Raw genomic sequence first — 27,951 nt, 5'->3', positions numbered from 1 at the left:
AGGATTAGCAGGATCTTTTTACCTGTTAATATTTTTACTACCATCATTAATGATTACTGCTGCATAGTCCAGTCTCTAAACTTAAACTGGAAACACCGTGTAAAATGCCCTTCACAGTTTTCTTTACCCAAGGAGTGCACAGCCTAAATTCCATGATTTTGCATGCTCATCAGCCTAATTGAGGCATCCCTTTCATGGGCTGCCAACACAGTGGCACCACTGTTTTATACATTGATCCTCTGTGACCAACAGGCTTCCTCCAGCTCTGCTGCCTAAAAAATAGCTTGCTTGCCTCTGCCAGAAGTACTTGTGTCATGAATGACCAGCAAACACATTCTGAAATGCTTCCTGCTGGGTAATCAGAAGCCGTTCCTTCTTATTCCTTCCTCCATGAAAATGTCTGACAAAATTTAAAAATACTCATGTCCTTTTAAATTGAGGAAATTTTCTTTTAATTTTTTTAACACCAATCTGGTAGCTTCAGTTTATAGTTTTGGCAAGAGCCAGGATCATTTCTCTGGAAATCTTCACAGGATACATTTGTATGACTCTCTGAAAACATGTCATTTCCCATTATGCTATCTGTTCTTTTAAACCAGGAAAAACGAAACGTCGTTTGATTCAGGAGAAGGTTTTGTTAGAGGCATTTTGATGGACTCCACATGTGCCTTTGCAGTGGGTTGCCTGTACAGCAGGACCATCCCCTGCCTGCAGAATGCAGTAGCTGCAGTGGCTTTGTCACAGTGTCAGGGCTTCTGCCAGTCTCCAGCCTGAGCTAGGCACAGTACTTCCAAATTATGGCAGGTTCTATCAGACTGAGCATCAGTGCTTGGGTCCCTCGTAAGATTTTCAATCAGTTCTCAACGTTGTCACAGATACCCAGGGTGACTTGAAACAGCCCTTTAAGGCACAAGGCTTATTTCTTCCCTACCACCCCAAATAATCTCTACAACTGAAATGCCACAGACTTTGGTCTTGAAGCACTTCTCATGTATGGACCTGGCTTTGGTGCTTGCATCAAAATAACTGGGCAGCTAAGTAGGGAAGACCTAGATTTGCTGTGAGTTATAAACTTTCTAGGCAAAGACCAATTTTCTGTCTAACACACACTCACTCCCCTTTTGGGGTCTGTATAATTTAAAATAGGTTCTATGTGAAGAGAACCATGCGAGGTGTTTATTTTATTTCCTGTATTTGCTTAGATACATAAACATCCAGTGCACGGTTGTGAAAGAAATTTGTTTGGTCTCTTCAGATTGTCAGATTGATGGTTTTTAGTGCACTGAAGCGTAGTAAAAAAGTGGAAACTATACAATTATGAGCCGTCTAGACTTTTAAGCCTACTCAGGAAATCAAGAGATATATCTGAAATATATTTATTTATCTTTAAAGAAACACAATAAAGCTTGTTTTTAAGATGGTGAAATTTGCTATTTTCAGTGCCCAACAAAACCATGATTCAAGGCCAGTGACTTAATTCTAGGTGACACCTCTCCCAATCCTTTATGGCTTCATCCTTCAGTTTTATCTGTGACTCTGAGGAAATGTCTGTCAGGGCTGAAGTCACTTGCATCAGGCAATTGGCACTTCTGCATTCTTTCGAAAGCTTCAGTAGTTCCTATGAAAGTAAGAGGTGCCAAGGTATCTGTGGAGACTGTGGGCAGTGACAATCCTGACGCCAGCGTACAAATTCTTGCAGACCTGAGCCATTTGTAGAGAGCACACCTTTAGCCTCTAATTCTTACCCTTGTGCTGTGTGCTGGCAAAAGCTCTGTATTACCCTCCAGCTGTGAGTATTCAAGGGAAGAAGAAGAGAGGAGATGTTGCCGAGTTTTGACCCAAGGCTGGAACCACTGTGTCAGGTTTTTTTTTTCCTAAGCACAAAATACTTGAAAGATATATAATGGAAAGGCTCTAGGCATCTGCAAGTTCCTAAGCTCAGAAGGTCTTATTATGAATAAATCATAAAGTGTGGTCTGAGTCCAGCAATCTGAAGGATTTAGCTTGAGGAAGTGTTTTTATTGTGTGTGTGTCATCCTGCTTTAGCAGGACAGAAGGCTGCCACTATCAGCTTCTAATTCAATTATTCTCTTCTGGTTTAATTGGTGGACGTCTTGACTTCAGTGCTAGGATTGCAAATACAAGCCCTTATGTTTTCTGGCACTCCACAGGAGGGAACTGGCATTCCAGGAAAGGTTAAGTACTCCAACATGCCAGCCTGGAATTCAATACTTTTCCATGGCCTGAGGTATTTCTGAGTGTCCCACAGCCCTCACTGCTGCATTCTGACTGCCCTTCAGGACAGCTCTTAGTAAAGAACTCATGTTACTCATCAATTACAAAGAGGATCTGAGGAGGTATTACTGACTAGTTTCAAGGAAAATTATAGTTATCTTTTTAGACTCAAGCCTGCTAGTTTTCGTGGTAGACACCAGTTTTATTTCAGAGTTCTACAAATTCTGTTGAGGGAAAAAGAAGGGGAAAGCCAGATTGTTGGTTATAATGTCACTTAGGTTTCTAAGAACAGATTAAAGAGGTGGTGTTATCGTTAGTGCAGTGAGAATTGGCATGGATTTTTAAAGTCCATGTTTAGGATTCAAAATAGGTGCCCTGAATTTCAAAAATGCTGAGCACATCCAAAACACTTTATGAAGTGAGCCCCTTTTGAAGCCAGATGGAGCTACTGGGAGCTTGAAGCTTTTGGAAAAAAGAATCTAAACTCCCTTTTAAAGTTCTCTTAACATTAGTCAGCTATTGTTGAAAATGCTGACCTATGTGTACTGGCATCTGCAACAACCTCTGTGTTAAAAGATAGTTTGATGGATAGAGAGGATATGATCTCCAGTGCTAAAGGGAAAAATCCTGCATTTTTTTTCAAAGTGTGTTCTCTGATAAGAAACATACTGAGACAGTTTCATCCTCCTCTTTTTTTCCCTCTTTTTTTCCTTAAAGACTTTTGTTCAGTCTCTGTGTTATATGGTTTTGGCCTCCAGTTTCTGTTTGGTGCCTTGAGGTATAACAGAACTGTGAGAAATTATCAATAACATGGAGCAAAGGCAGAATGGTTGAGGAAAAACATCCCTCAGCTTTCCCAAAACGTTGCTCCAGTTTTTACCCAATGTCACAGTAATGATCTAGATGTAAGCCAGCCTTGATCCAACCTGCTCTTTGCATTTACTATCTTTTGATACAAATAAGTGTCTGATGTATGTGAAACCTTGTGTAAATTTCTGATCCCTTGTTCTCCTACTTGTAAAGTTGCCACAATGACCAGTAGCAGCAGGGTGGACTTCTTCAAACAGAGGGAATGAGGCTGTTTAAGGGGAAGTGTTGTTTGGAATAAAGTGGTTTGGGAGATGAAGGAGCCCACCGTACATGCCCCCTCCACCTAAACTGAGCAGAAAATCTCATAAATCACAGGACCTGGGTGTCAGCAATGCCAGATGTCAGAGCTGATGAACCTGACTGAAGACTTCTCCATAGCAATTTATTGTAGTTCTGATGTATGTTCCTAGCTTCTTGCCTGCCTGCTACTACTGAGTCCTTGCATAGGGGTTGAGAAGAAGAAAAGCTGCCTGTCTTAAGTGTCCTGCTTAGAAAGCTGCTCTTGGTGGTGTCTGCTAACTACTTTTTTAGGTGACTATGAAAAACACAGTGGCCTTTCTCTTGTAGTTACTGCTGTGCTCAGGTTCTATTCCCAGACAACAAACTGGAGTCATCTCCATGACTAGAGACTAACTCAGCACGAGCACAGCAAGTGAGACTCCCTAAAATCAAGAAAAAGTGGGGAGGGACAGGACACAAACAAATACTCGTTAAAGAAAACCCTAACTATGGAGAAACAAATATTCAGTTTGAAGCAAATAGGTCAGATCCCTGTTTTACAAATCTGAGATCAGTTGGGCAGTGCTCTGGAGCTGTTTCTAGAGAGGGATGATGATGGTTGTTATTATTCTTTGCATTATGTTATCTAAATGGAAATTCCTGTCCCTTATAAAAGGTCTTAGTTAGACCCTAGAATTTATGAACCAAAGAAAGAATGAAATGTGAAAAAGTTTAGAGGAAAAATGAAACGTGAAAAAGTTTAGAGGAAAAAGTCTGCAGCTGTCTTTGTGTAATTTTTACTGAGAGCTGATATAAATGGAAGAAAAATCAAAGGCAGCAATAGCACTGCACGTTTTATCTCACACCCTGTGATGCATATTAGTGTTGTTTCCCACAGTAAGCCAGAAAGAGCATTTACAATTTTAGAAAGCACTGCATAATTGCTCTCTGCAAGGAAAAGTAGCAAGCATGCAACTGCCAGCACTGACACTTGGTTTTTCCTCACCTGCCAAATTCCTGTTCTGGAAGCACTGTTGTGGCCAAAGTTTTGGTCTTCAAGTTTTCGTCAAGAAAGGGAGCAAATAAAATTCACTATTGTGACAATCTAAATCCATTTTCTAGCCTTGCCAGGAAATATTGGCTAAGTCTGTCCCCATGTGGAAATACTCTCCTGTGGTGCAAATGTTAATTTGGGGCTCAAATCACCACTCATAATTTAGGTCCTCCCATGCCTGTGTTGGATACAGTCTCTGTTCAGAAGAGGATGTGGTTATTCCCTGCTGGCGCAGAGCAGCTGAAGATTAGAGCAACACTTCCTCTCATTTAGTCCTGTGATTTGCTGGGGAAACGTCTTACTTCATGGCACTGCTATAAAATGTTTGCTCTTATATTCATCCAGGTGTCAGCAGAAATTAAAAATGGCATCCATGCTTAGGAGGTAATGCACATTTTCAGTATGTTTGCTTTCCCTCTCCTTCCTTTGAGGCTGGCTCACTGCTGTGAAGAAGGATGCCAGGCTTTCAGAGGAGAAAGCAGGGCAGCCATCAGCATTAATGATGTCCTCTGACAGCAAAAGCTACATGGATCTCCAAAAGCCAAATCTCAGCCCTGTCTTCTCTCCACAGGTGTTTTCAGGGCAGGGTGGGAAGTATCACCTTGGGTAACATCTCCATCTCTCTGCTTTTCCCTTCTTTACAGAGAGAAATTAACTCCCAGCCATTTATTTATGAAAAATTCTTTACTTCCCTTGAATACAGACATGTACACAAAAACATGCCAATGTGTGTGTTTTATTTAAACACCTGTTCTGTTTTGATGAGTCACGACCAAGATCTGAAAAAAAAAAAACCAGTCCTGAGAACTTGAATATATTAGGAGCTCAGTAGCAACATGAGTCCTTTAGAGCAGAGTTGTGTTTATCACCATATAGTTAAAGATGACTGTAAAATTTTGGCTCTGAAGGAATTCGAACAGGATTCTGCTTTAAAAAAGAAACAATGCTACATTTCTGTCTTGGTTGAAAGACAGGTTGTCTGCCAAAGGAAGTGGGAACCTCCCTGGAATGGAAAATATGACCCCTTCCCTTCAAATTATTATAACTTTGAAATTATTTCTTTGTGTGAAATTATTTTCACACGAAGATATGGGGGAAGGAGTAACAGTTCTTTACTAGTATGTGTATGGATAACAAGGCTGAGGACTGGCTCAGTCTCCTTTATGTTTGGAGTATTCCTTTGGAGCAAAATGGAAAGTTTCTTTCCCTTTTTTTTTTTAAAACAGTGTCACATTCTGACAAATCTGTCCTTCTTAGGAGATCCAGGATCTCTTTGCTATCACAGTCTGCTTTTCTGCAGTTTCCTCAAGGTCATTTGAAATGCCCAGAAAAGTGCAGTGAATGGAAGATTGAAAAGGAATAGAGGCAGAGTATGTGCTGCTGATGGCAGCACAGGCTACATTGTTCTGGTTTTTAGCGGGTGGACCAAAGGGAAAGAAAGACCTATTAAAGCCTTTGGGCTCCCATAGTGGTTCATTAGAATTAAGGCCAGGAGTCCTCACCACAGATCAATGGTGCAAAGAGGAATTAAAGCTACTGGAGAGAGCTGTTGTACTACCAGGTATGTGGGGATGAGCCTGGTGAGTGTGTGGAGACAGTGATATTGTGATGGGAGCAGAGGTGCAGAGATCATTCTGGCGGGCAGCTGTTTTCCAACAGGCTGGCTCATATGGCTGTGGAATTCAGAAGACATTTCTGAATGCCCAGCATCATTCCCTCTGGTAAAAGGTTTGCCTTAGGAAACATGTGGATGTCCTGCGGCTTACACAAAAGGGTCCCCTAGTGCTCTAATTCCTCACACCAACACAGCTTTTTAGGATGAGGCAGGTAGTGAACTAAATCACTCATGAACTTCATAAACAGGAGGAAAAAGTGACAGAATGGGAAAGAGAGGTAAATAATCATTTACCATTTCTGTTCCCTTCACTTGTCATAATGCTAATGAGCATGCCATCTGCCTTATTTGTAGACAGGGATGGAGCACGAGTGCTTTGGAAGCCATTCAGGACAGGTGATCTACAGTTTGATCACAACCAGGCAACATTTTAGTTGTGTTAACAGCCAGCAATTGAGGGATGAGATGACATTTTCTGGGTACTCCATTTCAAACATTCTATGCTGCAGGCTTCCTCTCTGATGAGAGGCTTCACAAAAAGAGCATCTGGAAAACAGTGACATGGTCTTTTACACATTTTCCAGAATAAAAAGAAAAAAAATCAAAAAGGCTTTCCTTAAAACAATGTACCTTGTATTCATCAAGAGCCTGCTGTGTGCAGGTTTATCCTGTCTTTAGAGAGAGAGAAAATACACAAAGTGCTCCTGATGGACAGGAGTGATTTTAGATGTGCCAAATTTGTGTGGCTCTTATGGACCATACTGCTGGGCGACAATTCTCACCAGCCTCCTCTTCCCACCTTTGGAGAATGGTAGGCGCAATGAGATTGACTAACAGTGTGTTTAATAAAGGGCTGGAAGGGATAGGGATAAGCAGACCTTAGACACTTTTAAATTGAGTTTTTAAAGAATTGCCTTTCAGCTTGAGCTGGGAATAAGAGTGGCTGGGAGCAGCACGATGCCTTTAGGTGCAGTTGTGTGCACAAACATAGAGCGCTGAGCTGACACACATTGCACTGGAGGGACAGGGAGATCCATCACTCTTTGCTGCTATGGAAAACAAAGCCAAAATGCCCAAAAGGAGGGTCCATACTCCATGTAACAATGAAGGGGCTGCAACACAAATCCGGAATGATGCTCACTCAGTGCCTTGGAAAGCCCAGCAAAGCTGGTACCAGCACTCCCTCCTCTGAAATCTGTGTCCTTGAGTTTTCTTTCATCTCTCTGGTGCATAATTGCTGGGGACAGGGTGGTGGTCGATGGAGGTGTCATATCCTGATATAACAGATGGAGTTGTTTGTTATTTACTGAGCCACGCTGAACAAGGAGAGGCACAGTGGTGGCAGTGCCATTCCTGCAGATTCAGAACCGTTAAGCTTGACCTGTTCATTGCAGAAGGACAGCAAGGGAGAACACTGCCTTCCAGCTCAAATGTGACGAAGCACAGATGGAAAATGATTGCTGGTTTTTTTCTTAGGGCCCCAAGAACAGCAGGCTGGGTGCTTAGACCTGTAGAGCCATACAAGAAGACAGCACAAATATTGGATGTGGTAGAATCCAGTCTGATTAAAAGGGTCAGTCATCCCAGATGGATGTGGAACAGGAGTCAAACACAATCCTTGTATCACAGACAGCTTCAGTTTCTAAATGAGGCAGCGTTTATAATGTGACTAAAATACAGCAGTAAACAAAGTACATGAAGGCTTGACAGTCACATTAGCGAAGCGCTTCAATGAAATGACTGGAAAGAAAGAAAAAAACAACTCTGGCTATTTGCAGAGCAACAAAGTGGGAACTGGTTTTGACAGATAAGACAATGCAGCTGTTGGTCAGAAGAGCTTTGTCTGTTTTCTGGGGTTTTTTTTGTTTTGTTTTGTTTTTGTTACTGCAGATGAAAAATGATGTGTTCCAATTTTAAACAGAGAAACGTGGATTTATTATTTTTTAACATGCCTGACTCTCTCAAAGTCTCATGATTAGGGGAAGCATATTTACAGTTAAACTCAAAACAATAAAATGTATTCAGTGGGTATGAATTGCAGAAATCTGGATAGTGTGACATGGTTTTTATATTATATAATGACAGAGGTGATATTTTTCTAAGTATTTGACACAAGTAGAAGCAACTGCTCTACAAATAATTTACAGCTAATGAATTTTGTCAGGTTGCACATTGTCCATGGGCAGGATAGTATTTTATTTGAAATCCTATGGTAACACCCAAAATTGTGGAGCAGACCAGCCATGGGAATAATGGCTTTGCCATTTTGCCTGTAAAAATAGTAGTTTTCTGGATTGTTGTAGTACTGACAACTCTTTTCTCCCTCAAATATTCAGAATGATCTTAGGGCCGGGTTTTCCCACTTATTACAAGAATTTTAAATTGTGGAATTTTTAAAGATATAAGTTACCATGCAGTATGTGATTACACTGACAGAATTTACACATGAAGCTTGTTTTTCTGTTTGTCTCAAAGTGCATCTCTGACATTATTAACAAGCTAGAAACTAATAGCAGGAACTCTGGTTCCTGGTTCAGAGCCCACCTGACATCCCTGACCCACACCCAATGCCAAGGCTGGTCTCAAAGGCTGGGCTCTGCCAAGAGAAATAAACATCAAAGAGAAATAAACATCCTTAAGGTAGGCAGTTCAGAGCAGAAAACCAGTGCTTGGGTTGTTACAGCTTCTAAGCCTGCTTTGTCGCCTGCTTGAAATAGATGTAAATCTTGTGCAAAGGGAGGAGGATGAAGAGGAAGACAAGGGTTACACTTCTTACTTGTTAGAATTTATTGGAGGTTTGGAAAACAGATTTCTAACCCCTATATTTGCGCAATTTTAAAATCGATGCTAAGGTACCAAGAGCTACCACAAGAGCTTCATGTTAGTCTTGTAAACAGTGCATGAATCTAAAGGGGAAAAAATCATATTTCTCTAGAGAAAATGGTGTATGAACTGTAAGCACATGAAACAAGTGACTATTAAGGGTAAAAAAGAAGAGATGACCTGCGAGTGCAAGAATTTCTCTCTTCCTGGTCTATACTTGCCTTGTGCATTGGAAAAGGCTGGGAGCCCTGCTTGCCCGTGCCAGCAGCTCATTGTCTCTCAGTGCTGGGCTTGTTGTGTAACCACTTGGCAAAGGGTTCAGGTAATGAGCTCTGGCAGGAGCACAGTTGGAAATGGGAATTGATACTGAAAGAGGTATCTCCCGGGCTCCCCTCCCTTCAGGAACGTTCAGCTCCTGCATGGAGACCCAAAACCCTTTGCTTGTTGGTGCTTTAACCTGTAGGAATTAAATCGAGGGAGAGGCCTCATGAATAAATTGGTTGTCAAGGCAGTTTCTGGTATTGATCAAAATCTGCTGTTTATGTGAATTGGGCTGATCTCAGGGTGAACTTGAATTGACAGCACAGCAGAGGAGCTATTTTGGATAATAACCTTTCCACATGCGTGGCAGTATAGTGAATGTTCCTGTGTCCATCCTACAGTAATAATGAAGGAAGAAATTAAATTTTTATTAACTGAATTTGTAAGTCTGGCCAAAAAATGGGATGGTAAACTGTGCAAACCTCTCCCCAAGATTTGCAGTGGTGCTCAGCTTTGTAGAAGCTTAAAATACCTTTTTTTAATATATATTCTGCCTAATTTTCCCCTGAACATTGTTTCCCACTATAATTTTCTTGCTGACAGTATCCAACAATAAACTCCCACTGTAAACACCACTGATACTGCAACAATCCCCTCCTAGAAAGGATGGGGAATCAGGATTTCAAATGTGGAAAGAAGGTGAAAAAGCAGAACAAAAACAATTCCTCTGACAGTATTTATGATTCTAAACCTCTGAAAAAAGTAATTTCGCAGATCTGTTGATGCTGTTGTTACTCTTCCTAGCCTCTTTCTAGGCTTGCTACTCCCATCCCATGCCTGATATTGTCACTGCCAATGGGAGTCAACTGGAACAAAGCACATGTGCAGAAATTTACACACACACACACACACACACACATGTCCATAAAATTCTCTTTCATTAGCCTCCATCATCACCTCACACTATGCCAATAAACCTTTGCACCTGTCAGCTGCATGAGGGATTTCTGAAATGGAGAGTGAGAAACCTTTCAGCAGCGTGGCAAAGCCAGGCTTAGTTAAAGATCTTGTGATAAGGGCTGGGAAGTTCATGTGATCACTTCAGGCAGTGACAAGGGGAGAAACTGGGAGGCAAGACATGACCTGTCATATCATATCTCCTTTATTTGGTTAAGAGAGGGTGGTTTTAAGGAGTCAAAGTCAGATTCAGAGGCAGCAGCTGCCAGCTGGAGCGTGTTGGTGTCTAGCAGACATCCCAAATACCTACATCAGACGTCAGGGTGTCTTGGAGGGTAGGGCTGCATCCACTGCAGGCTGCACTCACGTAGAGACAACCAACAGGACAAGGGGGAATGTTTTTAACATGAAAGTGTGGGGTTAAGACTGCATGTTAGGAGGATGTCCTTTACTCAGAGGGTGGTGAGGCCCTTGTGAAACTGTCATTACCCCATCCCTTGAAGTGTTCATCAGGTTGGATGAGGCCTGGGACAATCAGGTCTAATGGAAGGTGTCCCTGCCCATGGCAGGGGGATTGGAACTGAATGGTTTTTAAGCTTTCTCACAGCCTGGCTGATTATTCCGAGATTTTTCAAAATTTTATTTTTCATAGAGCTGCTTCTCTCGAATAATCAAAATGTATCACAACTGGAATTATCTGTGTATCTTGCTTGATTAATCAGTGTTTTCATGGTCCCTTAAATTTCATACTGATTTTGCCAGAAGTCAAGCAGGGATTTTGAAACACCTCTTCAGTCTTGCACTTGACAAATTCCTGCCATATATACATTATTTCTGTGGGGTCACCTGGGTTTATCTTTTGTATTGAGCCAAAAAGACAGGTGGGTGAGCACTGGGAAATCCTGGGGATGTTGGTACATAAAAAGCCCACAGGAGATAACCACACTCCCTCCCATGAATTCCCTGGAGAAGTATCTGGAGTTTGATGCACCCACAGAGGGGCCATTTCAGGCAGATAGGCAGCATTCTCATTCACAGATGTTTACAGGCATTTTGTTTGTGTCTATGGGGAGACAGTGAGGGAGAGGTGAAGCTGGTGCTGCAATGATCCGCTGAAAAGTTTCTGCATGAGAAGTAAGGTCTGTTAAAATGATGAGTAACATTTCAATCCCTGTAAAATCATCCATCCCCCAAGCTTGGTAGGACCATAGGTCAGGCATTGGAACAGGCTGCCCAGGGAAGTGGTGGAATCCCCAACCCTGGAAGTGTTCAGAAGATGAGTGGATGTGGCACTGGAGGACATGGTTTTGTGGTGTACTTAGCAGTCTTGGGTTAACAGTTGGACTCAAGCTTAGAGGTCTTTTCCTGCCTTAATGATTCCGTGATTCTGTGATTCTATAGGTAGTGTGCCAGAAATTCCCAGTGAAAATAGCATTCACCATCACAGTGAGCAGAGAGGAAACTGAATTTCCCATTATACCATTGGTTTGCAGATAAAACTAGAAGGAAAAGTGGCTGAAATTTTCAGAGGTAGATACATTTTTATGGACAAAATAAATGTTGCACACTCCAGTGGTTTTAAAAACCCCACTTTAGAATTCCACAGGAAAAAGTAGGTTTTTGAGAGACAAAAGTCACTCACTGCACTCTGCTGTCTCGTTATAACCACCCAAATGCCTTGATCACTTGGTGACCAGTCACTGATACCCTGGAGTTCAGTCACAGGATGGTGCAACAGGCTTTACAGCAGCCACAGCAGTAGAGACGTAGCGTGATGGAATGTAAATAAAAATTGGCTTCTTAGCCAATGGCACAATTGTAGAACGCTGTCTAAAACAGAAAATCCACTTTTTTCCCCCTTTTCAAATATTGTTAGGAGTTTGAATCTAAGCTTCCAGATGAGCCTGAGGCCGAAGAGATAAAAATGTTGAGTTGCAGTGATAAAATGTATTTTCCTACATTCATATTCTAGTTTGTGTCTGACTACCCGGTGTATTTGAACTCTTCACTGTATTTATTTTCTTTCTGCTAGCTAGAGAAACTTTATAACTGTGGTTTGGTCCCCATCACATATTGCATTTTATGAGCAGAAGGGATTCTTTAAAAGTGATGAGAAAAGAATGGTGGGGAGGCAGAAGCACACACCACGATGTGATTTTAACAATCCCAGTTAAAAAAGAGCATGAATTGGTAAAAACATTCAGGCAATTATTTTCAAAATCTGTTCTTCCTATGTCCTCTGTCCTCTTCTCTGGTGGGTGCCACTGTACAACAGTGGAGTCTACAAAGGTAAGAGCATCCCAGAAGGAAAACAAAAAAGTCAAGCACGAGGAGTCTGAGAATTTGACATTAATCAGATACTGATTTGTATTGAGTATTGATTTTTCTCCTTCTTTGGCTTTTATTATAGGGATACAAGAGCAAGAGGAAACTTCTGTGGAGCCTATGAAAATTGACCTTGCAAGTCAAGCAGCAGATGTTTCAAATAAGGATGGTGTGTTGTTCTATTATTTTCAATTACTTTTTTAGGGCAATGGTTTTAAAACTGACAAAGAGCAGGTTTAGATTGGTTATTAGTAAGGAATTGTTCACTATGAGGGTAGAGAGGCAGTGGAACGGGTTGATCCAGAGAGCTGTGGATGCCCCATTCCTGGAAGTGTTCAAGACCAGGCTCGTGGGGGCTTGGAACAACCTGGTCTGGTGGAAGGTGTCCTTGCCCACAGCGGGGGAGTACTTCTAGATGGTCTTTAAAGTCCTCCCTCAGAAAAGCCGTTCTATGATTCTGTGTATTGTCCTGAGGTCGATACCTAGCATTGCCTTTCTGGAGCGTGTTTATATGTTTCCTCCTAAAAAAATTGAGTGATATGATAATCTCTTCCACTGAGTCTTTTTGAGAGTCAACACCATCCCCACTGTCTTGTGAGTCTGCTGGAAGTAACTTTCAGGGCTGTAGGCCTGTCTTTTGAGTTGATTGGGTTAATGTGTTCAGTTGGTAAGTTCCACACTGCCTGCCTTTTAACTAAGTCATATTTTAGACCCACTGTAATGTTGGTCTTGATATAGAATTGGCCAAGAGGTTGGGGATCTAACTGCAGTCAGAAGATTATTTCTGAGTATTTCTGTCCATCGAGGGGGAAGTGTTTGGCAGTATAACCACTCTGAACTTGTCTGTTAGTCTCATTCTAGGCCAGCTGTGATTCCCTTTCCTCCTCCTTCAGTATCCATGCATAGCTCAGTCTGGTAACAGTTCTCTCACTAGGACTTTTACTGTTAATAAAACAATCACAATTTAGTTGGCCTAACAGCAGTTCCAGTCAGGTTTGTGGACATAATCAACCCAAAATTCCTGGCTTGGAAATGATATTCCTCCAACATTGACCTCAGTGAGCCGATGACCAAATCTGTGTGGCAAATTCTGGCAAGGGCTGAGTATTAGGATGCTACTCAAAATCTGCAGTGTGTAGCATCCTTGTGAACAAAAAATAATCGACCTTCTTGACTCATCTTGTGTGTAAAGAAATAATGGTGGGAATCAGCAGACTGGTGCTGAGGCTTTGGTGAGGCAGACCCTTTTTCACTCTTCTGGGTCAGCTCTTGTAGAGTAAGAGCTACATAGAAGGGATTTTTACTGCCCCAAACAGCAGTGGGATTGGGTGCCCAATCCTCATTTTATACCCATAGACTCCTCTCTGCAGTGAAGGCTATTTTTCACCTCTTTCTTTAACCTCCTCAACACTGACATAATATAAACTGAAGGCACAATTTTTTACATCTCCAAGACAAACCAATTATATTCTTTTTGCTGTTACTTACACAAAGAATCTGATGCTGATTTCCTTTCTCAGATGTCAGATTGTGCTGCAGCATTTGAATCTGTGACTGATTAGATAGTGGCCTGTAAAGAAGTTTGCAAGCACAGGAAAAGCAAGTGTACATAATGAATTTTCTTTTTTAAAAAATACTAGTGATTATGCTATTAAAAGTGCAGAATAAAGCCCAAGCAGTCTTCTTGAATTCATGCTTTGAACAAACGCCAAAGTCATGGCACAATAAAACATTTGAATTGTGAATCCATGGGATAATTTGGGCTACTTAGTGAAAACAAACCCAAATTTACTAAAGGAATATCTTAAGGGATTTCTGGCTGTAAAGAAAAGTGATTGCATTGCTGTTTCAACATGTGCCATAGGACAGGACGGCAGGATCAGCTAGTGGTTTCTGAAATGAGGATCTTGATAGGTTTCTCTGTTTCAAATCTTGCTTATCTTGTAAGGTCTTCTACATATGACTCATCTTGTACGTTCCTTTTCTTTGAATTTTTAAGTTACATGAAAGGACAGGAAAAGGGTGTTTGCTTAGGCTGCCAAAAAGTACTTCACTTGCCAGGGAAGTCTTTGTTTCTAGACAGCTTAAATTGCTATTAGGATTATTTTACAGGGTGTTTTTCCTCGTGGACATATACTGTGTGTTTAAAAAAAAAGAGAGGAAGGATCATACTTGTTCCCTTTAACAGTAATTTTTATGTAAATTGCTTTTTTTTTCCTCTGGTCCCCTTCTTTCCGCCCCAGGAGATCTCATTGCTTCACAGCTGAAAGCACAAGCATATATCACTGCATCCCCCTTGGCAGCTCAGCTCTTGTGGCTTAATTTCATGTACAATGGCACAGTGAAAAGTGCATTAGAGATGCAGAGAGTTAAGACAGCTCAGGTGGATCTCAATATTGGTTCATCCAGTGGGCAGGTCCATGAGAGTGATATACTTGAGAAATTACTATTATTTGAGACCTAGGCTTGATTCTTCATCAGTAAAACTGTCAGAAGGTGCATCTGTAGCCTGGATTAGAGCTGTGTATACTGACACATATTTGTCCTGCCAGTTTCCATCACCCATCAAAGCAGAGACCCCTGTATATTAAATTTCTTGAACCCAGCACAGATTTGCTGATTAGTTTTTTTTAATGACGGCAAACCTCACCTTTGGTGATTGGGTTCTTAGATGGTATTTCCCTGGCAGTAGACTTCTTTTTTTCTTTCCTTATTTTTTCTTTGTCTTGCTTGCTTTCTTGCTTGCTTGCTTGCTTGCTTGCTTGCTTGTATTTCTACCACCAAAGCTGCAGAGATTACTAAGGCAATTTTTGGTTTCCAGCTGGTATTAGTCAGATCAAACAAATCAAACTTTTCACAATGGGATTGCTCAACCATCTTCTTGGTTTCAAGCCTGTGGAAAGCTCTATTTAAATCAAAACACTTTGGTATTTTGGTGTCATCTGCTATCCAGGTCTATGGCATAATATCCTGGGCTAAAGAAATGCACTCACTCTCTTGCAGATGACTTTAACTTGGCTCTCTAGTCTCCACTTTGCCTGTCTTCTCCTGGCCAGCTAACCTTTAAGCACATAACTCTCTTGCAGGGGTGAGGAACAATGCTGCACTGCCAAAGCACATCCCCCCAGGTCAGCAACAACCACAGTGCTGTGATGGATGGGAATTATTTGCTGGGTTATTTCTTCTCCTCTTGCAAGGAACATTCTTGCTTTTCGGGGAGAAATCCCTGCCTGGTCATCATTTGAGAGCTGGTAATTTTGGCCCCCAATGGGTCAAAATTTAGGAGAAATGAGACAAGAGAATGTCCACATTGCACAGAGATGTCCATTTCTGGCATAAAAACCCTCTGTGAAGGTGCAGAAGGAGGTGTAGGTAAAACTGAATTTAGGAGACGTGCACCTCTTTGCACTCCAGGTGCTTCTCTGAGTTGTTGGCTGATGTAGCACATTTTGGGGAGGTACAACAAGACTGCTAAAGTGAGTTAGCAGTTTAAACCCTCTAAAACCCTTGCTTATCAGGGAGAAGCTCTATTTCAGCTTGTGATACGTTTGGATGTAGAACACCCAGGGCTAATGATGCCTCTGTGACACCACCTCGTGCTGGGAGGAGCCCAGGACTGTGAGTCACATCCCCACTGTACCTGGGGCAGTTCTTCCATGTGTTCTTGTGCCATGTGCTTCACTGCCGTGCTGTTTCCCAGCTGAACAGAGCTGATTGTGTGGCTGTCCTCAGAGCAGCATGTGTTGGGGTTCACTCAGTGGTCTGCAGGAGCCCATCCTTCAGCCAGACCTCCCTGTCCTTAGCAGAGCTCATGCAAAGAGCTGAGCTCAGTCACAAACACACAGGAAAATGTTCATTTTGGGTGCTGACAGAGTCTAACCTCAGGTTTCAAGTCCAGATTTATTTTGCAGGAGGTTTCTGTAGAATATGAGTGAAGGCTGAAGGTGTTTTCAACAAATAGTGCCAGTGAAGCTGTTCAGCATAATGAGGCTGGGAGAGGATGCTGTTGTCAGTGTGCAGCAGTCTTCCTTCAGTGATTTTTTTTTATTAAGCATCCTGTCTTTGCTATGCAAATATGGTTAAAGAACACAAGCTTGCTAAATGTGATGTACATCAGAGCTCTGTAATCAGGAGAGGATACTTTTTGTATTATTCATCACAAACATCCAGGAAACCATTACAGTATCTTTTCTGCATATGGATGATTAATAATTTACAAATAATTCATCAAAACTGTAACAGGTACATTGACATGGCATTGATTCATGAAAAGACATCATACTGCCCAGCTGGAAGTAGCATCATTACTGATTTGGGGTTTTATTCCTTCCTCTCTCCCATCTTATCTTAATTTCCAAATCTCCTACTCATGTTTGAGGATTTTGCCTGTCCCCCATGTCAAAGGCCTCATAATCTACAGGTGATAACACAACACAAAACCAGGGTAAAGAAAGAAAAAAATGGTTTTAATATAAATGGCTTCATTCAATTTCAGTGCAGTACAAATACTAAATACTAGTCTTAAAACTGCAGGTATTTATGTTTATGTTATGTTATCACTATGACTGATCACACCTGCCATAGTTTATATTACTATTATTATTATTATTATTATTATTATTATTATTAGTATTAGTATTAGTATTATTTTACTGGGGTTTTGTTTTGGTTTTGTAATTTTAAATGAAAGTAAGGTTGGCTTTTAAACGGATCTTACACTAACAAACTATTTTTGTAGGAATACAGTGACATTGCCTCTGAATCCTTCCCTAGGTTAAAGCAATTTGCAGTTCGAGAACTTCTGGAAGCAGCATCTCTATAACTGAGACAGCATCAAAAGTGTCACAGCTTGACTGCTGCAATTTGGGGACATGGTTTAGTGGGTCTTGGCAGTGTTAGATTTTTGGTTGGACTCAGTGATCTGAAGGGTCTTTTCCAGCCTAAATGATTCTATTTTTCTATGGAAATGGATCTATGTCCATCCTGCAGCTCAACCCTGAGGGACCTACCAGGGACTTTGTCAGACTCCAGTGTTTGAATCTGAGGGTCAAGACCACTTAGTCCAGCAAAACTCTGGATCACTCCTTGGCAATACCTCTATCTCTGCCTGTGGCCTACAGAGAGAGATGAGGGTCCTTTTGACCTTGAGCTGGACTCCTTGGTTAGGTGCCAAAGTCAGACTGGATGGATGTGGACCAAAGAGAAAATCCAGAGCCAGAGGCTTGCCTTTCCAGTGCTGCTAAAGCCTTCCTCCTTACGGGACTGTTTGTCACGGTGTCCAGGGACTCCAGCTTAGGATGGGTCCCCGAAGAGACCCATTTGATGACTTAAGAGATTTCTTAATGCAATAAATGTCCCTTTTGGTTTAAAAGCAGTTATTACTCCACATGATAAACTTAACGAGTATCATTAATAGTTTAATGACCATCTCATTTCTTTTTCAGCTGAAATGAATAGTCAAGTTGAAAGTATAAACGATCCAATGGAAACAGAGCGGAAAGCTTAAGTAACAGGTAAGACCCTCACAACTGTTTTTTCTCCCCTATTTTGCATACAGTTTCTGTATGAAAACTTGCTTTGAAAGCACCTGAATTAAAGTTAAAATTTACCAAACATTAAAAAAAAATAAATGGGAAGACAGAATACAAAGGCTAAGTAATTGTCTAACATGGCCTGTATTACATCATAAAAAGTAAGACTTGATATGTCAAGCAAATATTATAACAGCAATCTGCAGCTGTAGTGGGTTTAGGTAGTGCATGGTCTGGGATGATCAGAAGGCAAAACATCACTGAGACAAGGAACAGAAGAACAAATGAGCAAACAATTTTTGGCATTGCTTTGGAAAATGACAGGCAATTTAAACTGGTTGGAGTGAGGCTCAGTTCTGTATGAGCTGCGTTCTGGAAACAAAAGGTTCACAACGTAAAGGGTTGGCACTCCAGTACCTCATGTCTCTTCAGCAATACACTGAAAAACAAGGCAAAGTCAGAGAGCTGCCTTCTGGAGCTCTGCTGCCTTTTGGAGCTTTTTTTGGCTTTCCACACCAAATGACAGTGCTGTGGCTGGAGCAGTGGTGGCTGTTGAGGCAGCGTTTTTCATAGGCATAAGCAGCATTTCTTCTAGACTAAAATGAATAATGGGGGAAGAGGGAAGTCCAAGGCTCATCCCTAACGAAAAGAAGCAGTAGCCATTTCTCCCTCAGAAGTGGTTTCCAGTGCACACTGCTTCCTTTACTGGAGGGTTTTTGAGAAATGCCAATATCATCAACAGCAACGTGCTGTATCTACCCTTGTAATGGGCTTTCATGTGGCACAAGAGCAAGGTATACAATGGCAGCAGCTGTAACACAGAGATTTAAAACATGAGGCCTTATCATTGAACATGACTCTTGGTCCTTATCAGCGTGCAGGTGATGTGCTGCTGTACTGCTGGAGTGAGAAGTAGCCCTGAGGGTGTCCCATTTAAAAAGTACTGAAGTAAAAAGAGGATGCACCCTCGAAATAATGATTAAAATGCATCATCCATAACTCTTCCTCCCCTCCCTTAGCTCCTTGCTCAAACAAAAGAGAGAAAATAATGAAATCCTTAACTTAAAAATACATCAATATGTTAATACCCTCCCTCTGTTTAAAAAAAGGTATTTGAATATTAAGAGTTTTATGTGGCCCTCAAGAAATCTGTTTGTCATGCTGCATTTTCCCATAGAAATTATTATCTGTGAATGTTTAGGGATGGAGTAATTTTTGCTCATGAATTAGCAATCAGTTAATAAATCTCTTCAGTTCCCCTGCAAGATGTGGCTTTGCAGGCATCTTTCTGATACAAAGGGGCCAGATCCTGGGCACACCATGTCTAGCTCAGCAGTTCAGTGGCATACACAGGATTAGACACAGGCATCAAATTCATTGCAGCTCTCTGTCAAAGCCATCCAAACTCCCTCGCTACTGTTTTAATTACTAGGAGCAATCCCCAAGGAGGACTGATCAGCCTGTTAAACCTCAGAGAATCTCACAAGGGTGGATTTGCTTCCTGGTTTTGGTACTCTAATGCGTTGCTTTTCACCAAAGCACCTGCCAGAGCTGGGGGTGTCTGGTATCAAGCTGTTGCTTGATGGTGCTCTGGAAAGCCAAGACACCCTGATAAGCACAGGTAATTTGCTGACCCAGTATTAGGTGTTATATATAAGCTGTGACACACGCACATTGGACAAAAAAACTGTAGGCATCTGTGGCTGGAAACACGAGACCTGGCTTCTGTGCAGACATTGGAAAATTTTACTTTTTTCTTTTCCCCCTTTTCTCTCTGCTCCTGTGGCGAAGGAAGGATGCAGGAGAGGAGAGACCCAAGGAAACCCTACGGGCAGGCGCTGACATCCTACAGCATCATTCTCGGCCGAAAAGAGCACACAGAGATGATCAGCGGGTTGGGAGGGGGGGAGCTTTTGGGGGAATGAGTCTTTTTGCTTTTAATTTCTCTTTGTTCTTCATTTCATTTCGCTCTGTAAGCCTGTTGGGAAGAATCATAACTTCCCAGGTCTAACAATGTTTTGCAATTAACCCTGCATTTACAACAGTTTCTTCTGGAATGTGAGTCCCTCTCTTACATCGGGTCTTTTTTCCTCCTGCATCACACCATCAGTAGCCTGTTTCCAGGCCCACCCCTTTTCTAGCATCTTTATCTTCTTTCCTATGATCAGCCTATGCTATGCCATGTCCTTACATGCGAATAACACATGTGGCCTCAAAACAGCCAGCACCCCAAATCCATCCTGCTTTTTCCAGTTAGTTCTGCACATCTCAAAACCAGTGCTGTAAGTATGACCTTTGGGTACAGGTAAGCAACAGACATTTCCTCGATGCTGGGAAGACTCTGCCTTCGAGGCATTTTTAAATACAGCTTCACACAGTAGCTTCTGTGAGCAGCCCTCATTACATTTTCCGCTGCATATGCATGAGTTTTTATTTTTTTTAAAAAAAGCAATTAACAGTTATTTGGATAAGAATGTCTCTCCATATGTCAATTGTTCTGCCAGCAAATGCTGCACTGAAATTTGTAGAAAAGGAACAAAAGGTTTTCATGTACATTTCCCTACTGTACTGTAACCGAAACTGACGGAAAATACACTGGATGGAAGAGCACGTGACCTGTGTCCCTAGTGGGATGTGCTACAAACTCATTTTAAAGTGCTGCAAAGAATAATATGGTCACTTTAAGAAAAGTAATCGATTCTAATTTGATAATTTTGAGAAAAATAATTTGTTCTGTTCTCTTTTTTTTTTCCCAGCCAAAATATTCCTTATTTACAAAATTGGTATTTAGTATCTGGCCAGGGGAAAAAAAAAAAAGTTAAAAAAAAAAAAAAAAAGGTAAGACATATCTCTGTCCTCCTGTGATCTGGGCTCATCCAGCTGTTTCAATGATAAATCCTGTGCTGGAGTAAGAGCAAGTCAAGGGTGACCCAAGCATACCTAACGTGGGCTACGACAGTGACAGTCAATAGTTGTTGTTAGTTCAAAAGGGTGTCAAGGAGAAACAAGGATTAGAAAGGAAAAGAGGAAAAACATCAGATTACACACAGAGGGTACAGCCCCTAGAAAGGCAGCCTCCCCCACCTCCCCTTCTCTGTGGGACTCCAGCATGTTTGCTAGAGGTGGGATCAGAAGGGTATTTCTGTGTGCTGCCTCCGGTGGTATATTCACCCAGGTGTGACTAGTGCCAGAGAGGCTCTCAAGGAGCTTCTTCATCACCTGGAGTGGATGGACAACTCCAAATTTAATCAGTTGTAGGAGTAAATGAGCTAATGTTAGTCTATTAATCAGTTTGAAAATTTTGCTAAGGTTACTTCTATTTGGTAACTACAGTTCCTCTGGCTCTTGTTCTCTCCAAACACACTTGAAGGGCCTCCTTGTTCCCTTTGAGGTGCCTCTGATGCTTTCCTTTCCCAACCTTGGGGTTATGCTTGACAGAACATGTCTTTTGGGATGTGAGCTTTCTGCATGGTCCCTTTTGTTTCTGTGTATTTTCCATACTGTGTCATTATGATTGAAACAGGCTGTCATAGTAGGTAGGTCAGGAGTGGATAAATACATCAGGAGGATGGTATAATAACTGTCATAGTCCCCTGATGTAGTTCTGTACCTGTTTTGATCCTGTTTTCCCATGGGCAACATTAACACTAGCCATGAATCAGATGTCCCTCTCTTTGCACCAGCTTTGGTTTTAGCAAGAGAACCAAAGGGATGACCCCACAGGAGGCTGGATGCTGAGCTGTGGTCATACAGAAGGAGATAAAGATTCCTTAAATGTCTTGTGAAGGCTGACTGGCAGTTAAAGAAAAGAATTAGCTGCAAAGATGCATCGTATTAGACACTCTTTAGTCCCTGACAGTAATTTCATTTTGCTCTTTATTTAACCTTGGTAGACAATAGTGAGTCTTCAAAACAACCATTTGCCCAATGATGTGTTGGCCAAGCATGAAGCCCAGAGAGTGTAAAGCAAGGAAAGCTATGAGTAGATTGAGTCCTTACTGTACTGTTTGCAGCCTTGTTTATATCTGTCTTCCTTTGGGTGGGTTTTGACTTGAGTTGTTGGCATTTTTCACCACTCATAAAGTGAGTATGCTTTGGCAGCATGAAGCTGTGTTAATAATAGTCGATGCAGTCAGTCTCTGATGTTCTTCTGGAGATGGGGAAAGGTAAGGAGCTGGTTTTGTAGAAGAACAAGTGTTAGATGGAGATTCACCACTCTGGTATTTATGTCAAGGATTTTGATTTAAACTCAAAATGTATTCACAGTAGGTGGTGTAAAGGGACTAGCTGTCTTTGGGTGCTGAAGTTTGTATTCAACACAAGAGGCTGTGCTTGATTGTTGTTTCTCCTGTGTCTGAGAGTGCTCACCCCTACCATTAGACACGATATTCCTCAGGCTGGTGACTGCTCCCATGGTGACATCCAAAGGTGATACTTAGACATAGTCTGTAATAATGGGTCACTGCAGCTAATTGTCACTCTTTCTATTAAGCACTGAGAAAGCCTCTCTTTGAATTAACACTGTTCTGCTTTAGGACTTGAATGAAAATATAATTAAAAAAAAAAAAGAGTTTTCTCTATATGCAGTGCATGCCGGCTTTGCTTTTAAAATTACAAAATTTAACAGAGTATGTGGATCTATTTTCTTGGGGAATAGGGATTTTTATCATATTATTCATCCAGGATTTGCCTTACCCTAACATTTGTGATATAAGTTTTAAAAAAGTGTAAAAATTGAAAAAGGTAATTTTCTTGACCAAAAAAATATGTTTTTACTTCAATGCAAAGAAATGTAGAATGTTGCTTGCAAAATGTCTTCTAATAGATGGTCTAGTAGTTACATGGGTTAACATCTGCCTTTTTTGTTACTTTGTCATTTACATGCTGAACCTGAGTCTCCTTACTTTCCTTGTAACTTAAAGAACCAATGCCTTCATAACTACCTTGTTCAAGCAAATCGTTAATAAAGCTTGTCCTGAAGACAAACAGGGCAATGCCTCTGGTGTGTTTATGCCCTCCTCACCATGATGATTGTGCAGAGGTCATTTTGGTTGTCCACGGAAGACATTTTTGGATGTGCCATCAGCTACATATGCAGCCAGATTCTCATTAAAATTTGTCATTTGGCAGATTCTTGTAAGAACCAGATACCTCCTGGCAGGGGGGATTTTTAGAAGATTTTGCAGCTCAGAGGGGAAAAGGCATCTTGGCTGGTCCCATTGCTGCACAAGGGATGTTACAAAACCCGTCCTGCTGCACTAAATCTCAGCATCTGTTATCTGGCAAAGAATATTCCATATATATATGCAATCCACAGGTATAATAGAGATTTATGCATGCTAGAGGTTATCTGTCCTTTCTACCATCACTTATTTCAAAAATGGATAGGCAGAGGATACTTCGAAGACTGCAAAAGTGGCATTTTTTCTTCCATGACACCGACATAGGTGGAACTGTGAGTACCAACCCAGCCTTACCCTTCTCAGCCAAGGCTTCAATCATCAGTAACTGAAGTGAGGGGGCTTGGCTGGGTGGGTTCAACACTCTCCAAAAAATGGCTTCCTTCTCTGAAATTTCACCTTTCCTTGTGTGCAACCCTTGGACTGCCAAATGGAAGGGGACAAAGTTCAGGAGATGCATGGCAGGGGGGGAATGTCTGTCTTTTTGCTGTGTTCAGACCCCAAATGTAGGTATGGTCTGAGCTAATCTGAGAGAGAGAAATACCAGCAATAGCTGTGCTTCTCACTGCCTTCAGCTGGTTTCCTTTGATCTCCACAACTTTACAGCAGTGGAAGCACCTACTTCACCCACACTGTAGCCTATTTCTGCTGCAACAAAGTGTGTGTTTAAAGAGAGAGCAAATAAATCACCTTCTTATCTGGGAGAAAGTGCTGCCCATCCCACCCTTCTAGACTAGCACAGAGTCAAGAGGAAAAGCTTCATGACACTGGAGTATGAAGAAGGGCATGTGTTTGAATGGGCACAGATCCTGTCAGAGGTCGACGTTTCTCCAAATAATGTGGGTTAGGAGAGTCCTCTTGGCAGGTTTCTAAACAAGGTCTGAAAGGGAAGGTGTTAAAGGGATGGATTTGTGCCTGGGAAAGTCTTCTGTGGAGATGATTACATTGGATGTCAATCTATGTCTACAGAAACAGAGGCTTTATTACCAATTTCCCTAATCAGCTTCTCAGAGAGAGTTTCCAAAAGAAATTGGGTTACCTTTCAAGATTTCCATGTGAATCTCCTCAGAGGGTTATGTGCATGCTTTAAATTGGCTTTGGTTCCTCTTCCTAGCCCCCTCACACAGCAGCTTCCAAAGGGGTCATTATGACCTTGGCTTATTTGTAAGGTTAAAGCTGTGCTTTGGGATTTTAATTAGTCTTGGGGTTGGGCTATTTTTTTTCTTTTTTTTTTTTTTTCTTTTTTTTTTTTTTACTGAAGTAAAAGTGTCCAGAGACATTTAAATACCCTAATTTCTCATTCCACTAGAATTATCAGCAGCTCCTTAAAGTAAATGTCAAATCACTATTAATTATTTCAGAATTCACTGATAAAATATTTATCATAATGAATTCCTTCAGGAAAAAAAAAAAAAAAAAGGAAACCAAAAAGATTCCTGATGAAAATATAGAGGAGGTACTCGGGGAGGCTGCTCCATCTGGTGGCAGCTCAGGGCTCATGGCTTGGGGGGGGTACCTCTATTTGCATTACACAGGTGAAATTTTCCTCCAGTTTAACCCTCCTGAGCATCATCCGCTCCTTGGTAGAAGAGCATCAATCCATGCACTTACCTGATGTTGGAAAACGTGGTTGGCATTTGCCACTAGACACACCTCACCTATTAAAAATAGTCACCAAGATCTTCCTGGTTTTCCCCAGGAAAAAATGCAACAAGCTTTTATAAATAATTTTCAGCGCAAGTCTGGGTAGCTGTGCTGCCACCAGCTGTTGCAGAGGCCAGGGAACCTCTTTGGCCTTTGCCCTGTACTTCCAAGTCCTGCTTATGTCACACCAGTTTCCAAGCACCTGTTTAGTAGAAGTGTCCTTCTGGATGGGAAAGGTAAGCCTAAATTTTAAGATTTTAATATATTTTTTTATCTATTTCACAACAGCAAGTCAGGAAATTGTTTTGAAATAAAAGCGGAAAGAGAGAAGGAGAGATCAAATCACGAGACAGTTGAAACAAGCAGCAGAGACCCGCAAATCCAGAAGCACACAAATGGGCATCATGAAATTAAAAATCCCTTCTCTGCCCAGTGTGCCCTTCACAGCACAGAGCAGGGTGTGTTTATTTTTTTCTGCAGAAAAGGGAAAGCAGAGGCCAGGTGGTGAGGAGATATTGATTACCTCCTTCCCCTAGGCAAAGCCATTTTTATGCAGCATATATTCTGTATTTATTATCAACTAAATATAGCAGATGATGGGTAGTTAATGCATCTCAGACCATGTAGTGTATATTATTATATACACTATATGTACTACACCTAATTTAATTAGATAAAATGTGTGCTCTATAGAAAATGCATTAGATCAAACTTGGATGTATGTAATCCCTAAACACAGGTAAAAGCTGTAACATAAAGTCAATATTTGCATACACAGTATTTTGTATTACATAAACGAAACCATCCAGATATCATCTAACATCTTAGGGAAGCTGACAGCCTCTGTACACCTCTGGTTTGTGTGTGTGTCTAAGTATTTCATATATTCTAGAGAGAATACTTGACCTTGAAGGGTAAGGAGTGCTACAAGCAAGTTTCATGTCTCTGAATACTCATGCTGACGTTGGGAGAAAGGCAAGAATTGTTGGTTTATTTATTGCCTCGCTTTTTACACCCTTTTAATTTATTTATCGAATCTCATTGTTTTCAGTTAAGCTTTTCATTTTTTCCAGGAACGCAGAGAGACCTGGATGGGATTAAGAAGGGATGTGTCACATAGCAAACATGTCTTGGGCTAGTTTGCTACCTGCAGTCCTCTACAGCACCACAGAATTACCAGCAAGAATTAAACAGCTTTGCAAGACATCCCCCAACCTCATTATGCTGGACACATTATTACATTTTTTTCCAGTTTTCCCAAAGCCTAAATTTATTTATCCAAAATTACCAACATACAGAGATCTCCTCTTGTTCTTGGGTCTGGCTTGCACAAAGGTGAGATGGGTGGCACTGTGAAAGAGTGTGAAGAGTAAAAGAGACTGTGAAAAACATGTCTCTTTGAAAAAGAAGTTTAAAAATCCCACTCCAACCATGGAGAGGAGAGTTTAGCATCATGTGATGAAGCCATGCGTGGAGTTAGTTTTCACCCTGGTTCCCTCATTGAGCCTCGCCACTTCTTCTCCTCCAGGACAAGTTGGGGAAAAGTTGGATGGCTGATTTCATTAGCATCAAACTTCATTACTGAAAAGCAGGTGATAGGAAGGGTAGAATAATTGTTTGAATTTACCTGGTTATTTACCAAACGGCTTTTTCAACAAAGTGCATCAGTCTCTCATTTCCTACCTGTCTTTGCAGTGGTGGCCACGCAGGGGCTCATTCCTGACCTGTGAACCTGCACGTCTTCAGTTCAACACTCACCCCCTTGTCCAGGCTCACCCTCTGCAGCCACTGTTTTATTTTTTTATTTTGCTCCATTCTATTTTCTTTTATTTACATAAATCACCTTAGCCAATTCTCTAACTCCATGAAGTGATGAGGAATCCTCCTACCACAACACATTTTTTTTGGCACAGGGCATGAGGAAGATGTAGAGGAGTCAGAGTAACTCTGCTGGATGGTCTGTATCATCACATGTCCCTGTATTCAGGAAACAGCCCCAGAGAGTCAAATCAATATCAAATTGACATTATACAGGAGAAACCATGCTGTATTTGGAGTCTGTTTCTCCCCCTGGCATGACATTAGATCCACAGAGAGAAAAAATATGTTCTGCAGCTGATTTCTAAGAAGTTTTCGGTCCAATATCTACCAAGATTGGACCTTTCCCTGTGATTTGTGGTCCAGGAAGAAGAAAAACTGCCCACTCAACACCAGCAGAGAAACATGCCATGAGGAAGACAACAAGTGAAGGCTAATGGCACAAACAAATTTTAACAATAAATATGGCCATGCTGCAGAGAACACTCATTTGTTTATAATTAATGGGGATCTAGGGAGACTTTCAGCTATTTGCAATGAAAACAGGAAACATATCTCAGAAAGAATGCCAGCAATGCTGTGGGCATGACAGCACTTCACACCACTGCAGCCAGGAGCTGTGTGCTCCACAGATTCCCATGCTGCATCCTTCCTGCCTTATGCTGGATGTGCTTTTTCTGTGCTGGATGATTTATCTCCTTGCCTCGGGGTAATCAAACACATTTGTGTGCTTTGGTGTTTCTGGAAGGGAAAGGAAATATTTTCAAACTGGGGAAAGCCAGAGAATGTGCAGGCATTTGCTGAGCTTACAAGGCCTGCACTCCAGTGTACTGTGCCAGTGTTTTTGTGTGAAATTAATTTACACAATAAAATTTTTTAAATGATGCTCAATGATGTTAGTGCTCGTGTGTGCTCAACTACGCTTTGTTTTTGCACACCTGAGGAATCTGTGACTAAGCACTGCTAAATTGTATAGGGAGGGGAGGGGATGAAAAAGTGGTAAACTGTATAAAAAAAAATTCTCTTCAGAAAAGTATGAATCTGTTAGAGGAAAAAAAAAAAAAAAAAAAAAAAACACGAAAAAAATGCTTCCACAACTTCACAGCCATTACAATGAAAGCACTATTTGGAAGTGGCCATCATCTCATCAGGTCCCATCTCCACTGTTCACCACTTTCAGGCTCCATCCTGGTAACCTGTGGGTGTAGGAATCACATTTTGAAAGGAGGGAAAGTCTGATTTCGTCTGTTTCTCAGGGAGCAATGACAACCCCCCTTTTTTTCTTACAAGTTCCCCTCTTCACTTACCCCAAAGATTGTGGTGGTCTCTGAGGGACCGCTGCTTCTCGGGGCAACATTATCACAATTAGAAAGCCCTTAATTTGATCCCCCACAAGCCTGATGCACATTTAAACAACAA

The 27,951-nt window shown here is 41.4% G+C and overlaps 1 protein-coding gene across 6 annotated transcripts in view; it reads left to right on the top strand.

The window, feature by feature from the left end:
• Nucleotides 1-22,878, top strand: part of MACROD2 (mono-ADP ribosylhydrolase 2) — an 866,072-nt gene extending 843,194 nt beyond the window's left edge. For 3 of the 6 annotated variants that reach the window (XM_066177795.1, XM_066177792.1, XM_066177798.1), the window contains exons 17-19: nucleotides 12,445-12,528; nucleotides 17,804-17,872; nucleotides 19,682-22,878. In XM_066177795.1, the coding sequence (XP_066033892.1) occupies nucleotides 12,445-12,528; nucleotides 17,804-17,865 (146 nt within the window). In that variant the 3' untranslated portion in view covers nucleotides 17,866-17,872; nucleotides 19,682-22,878. The remainder of the gene's footprint in view (nucleotides 1-12,444; nucleotides 12,529-17,803; nucleotides 17,873-19,681) is intronic. The other 3 variants (XM_066177791.1, XM_066177797.1, XM_066177796.1) reach the window with 3 other exon arrangements.
• Nucleotides 22,879-27,951: the final 5,073 nt, after the last annotated feature.

Source organism: Chamaea fasciata, unplaced genomic scaffold, assembly GCF_029207755.1.
Source record: "Chamaea fasciata isolate MVZ Bird 193981 ecotype frontalis unplaced genomic scaffold, bChaFas1.0.hap1 SCAF_3, whole genome shotgun sequence".
Lineage (NCBI taxonomy): Eukaryota > Metazoa > Chordata > Aves > Passeriformes > Sylviidae > Chamaea > Chamaea fasciata.
The sequence above is the reverse complement of the archived record's forward strand: the minus strand, read 5'-3'. Positions and strand labels throughout refer to the sequence as shown.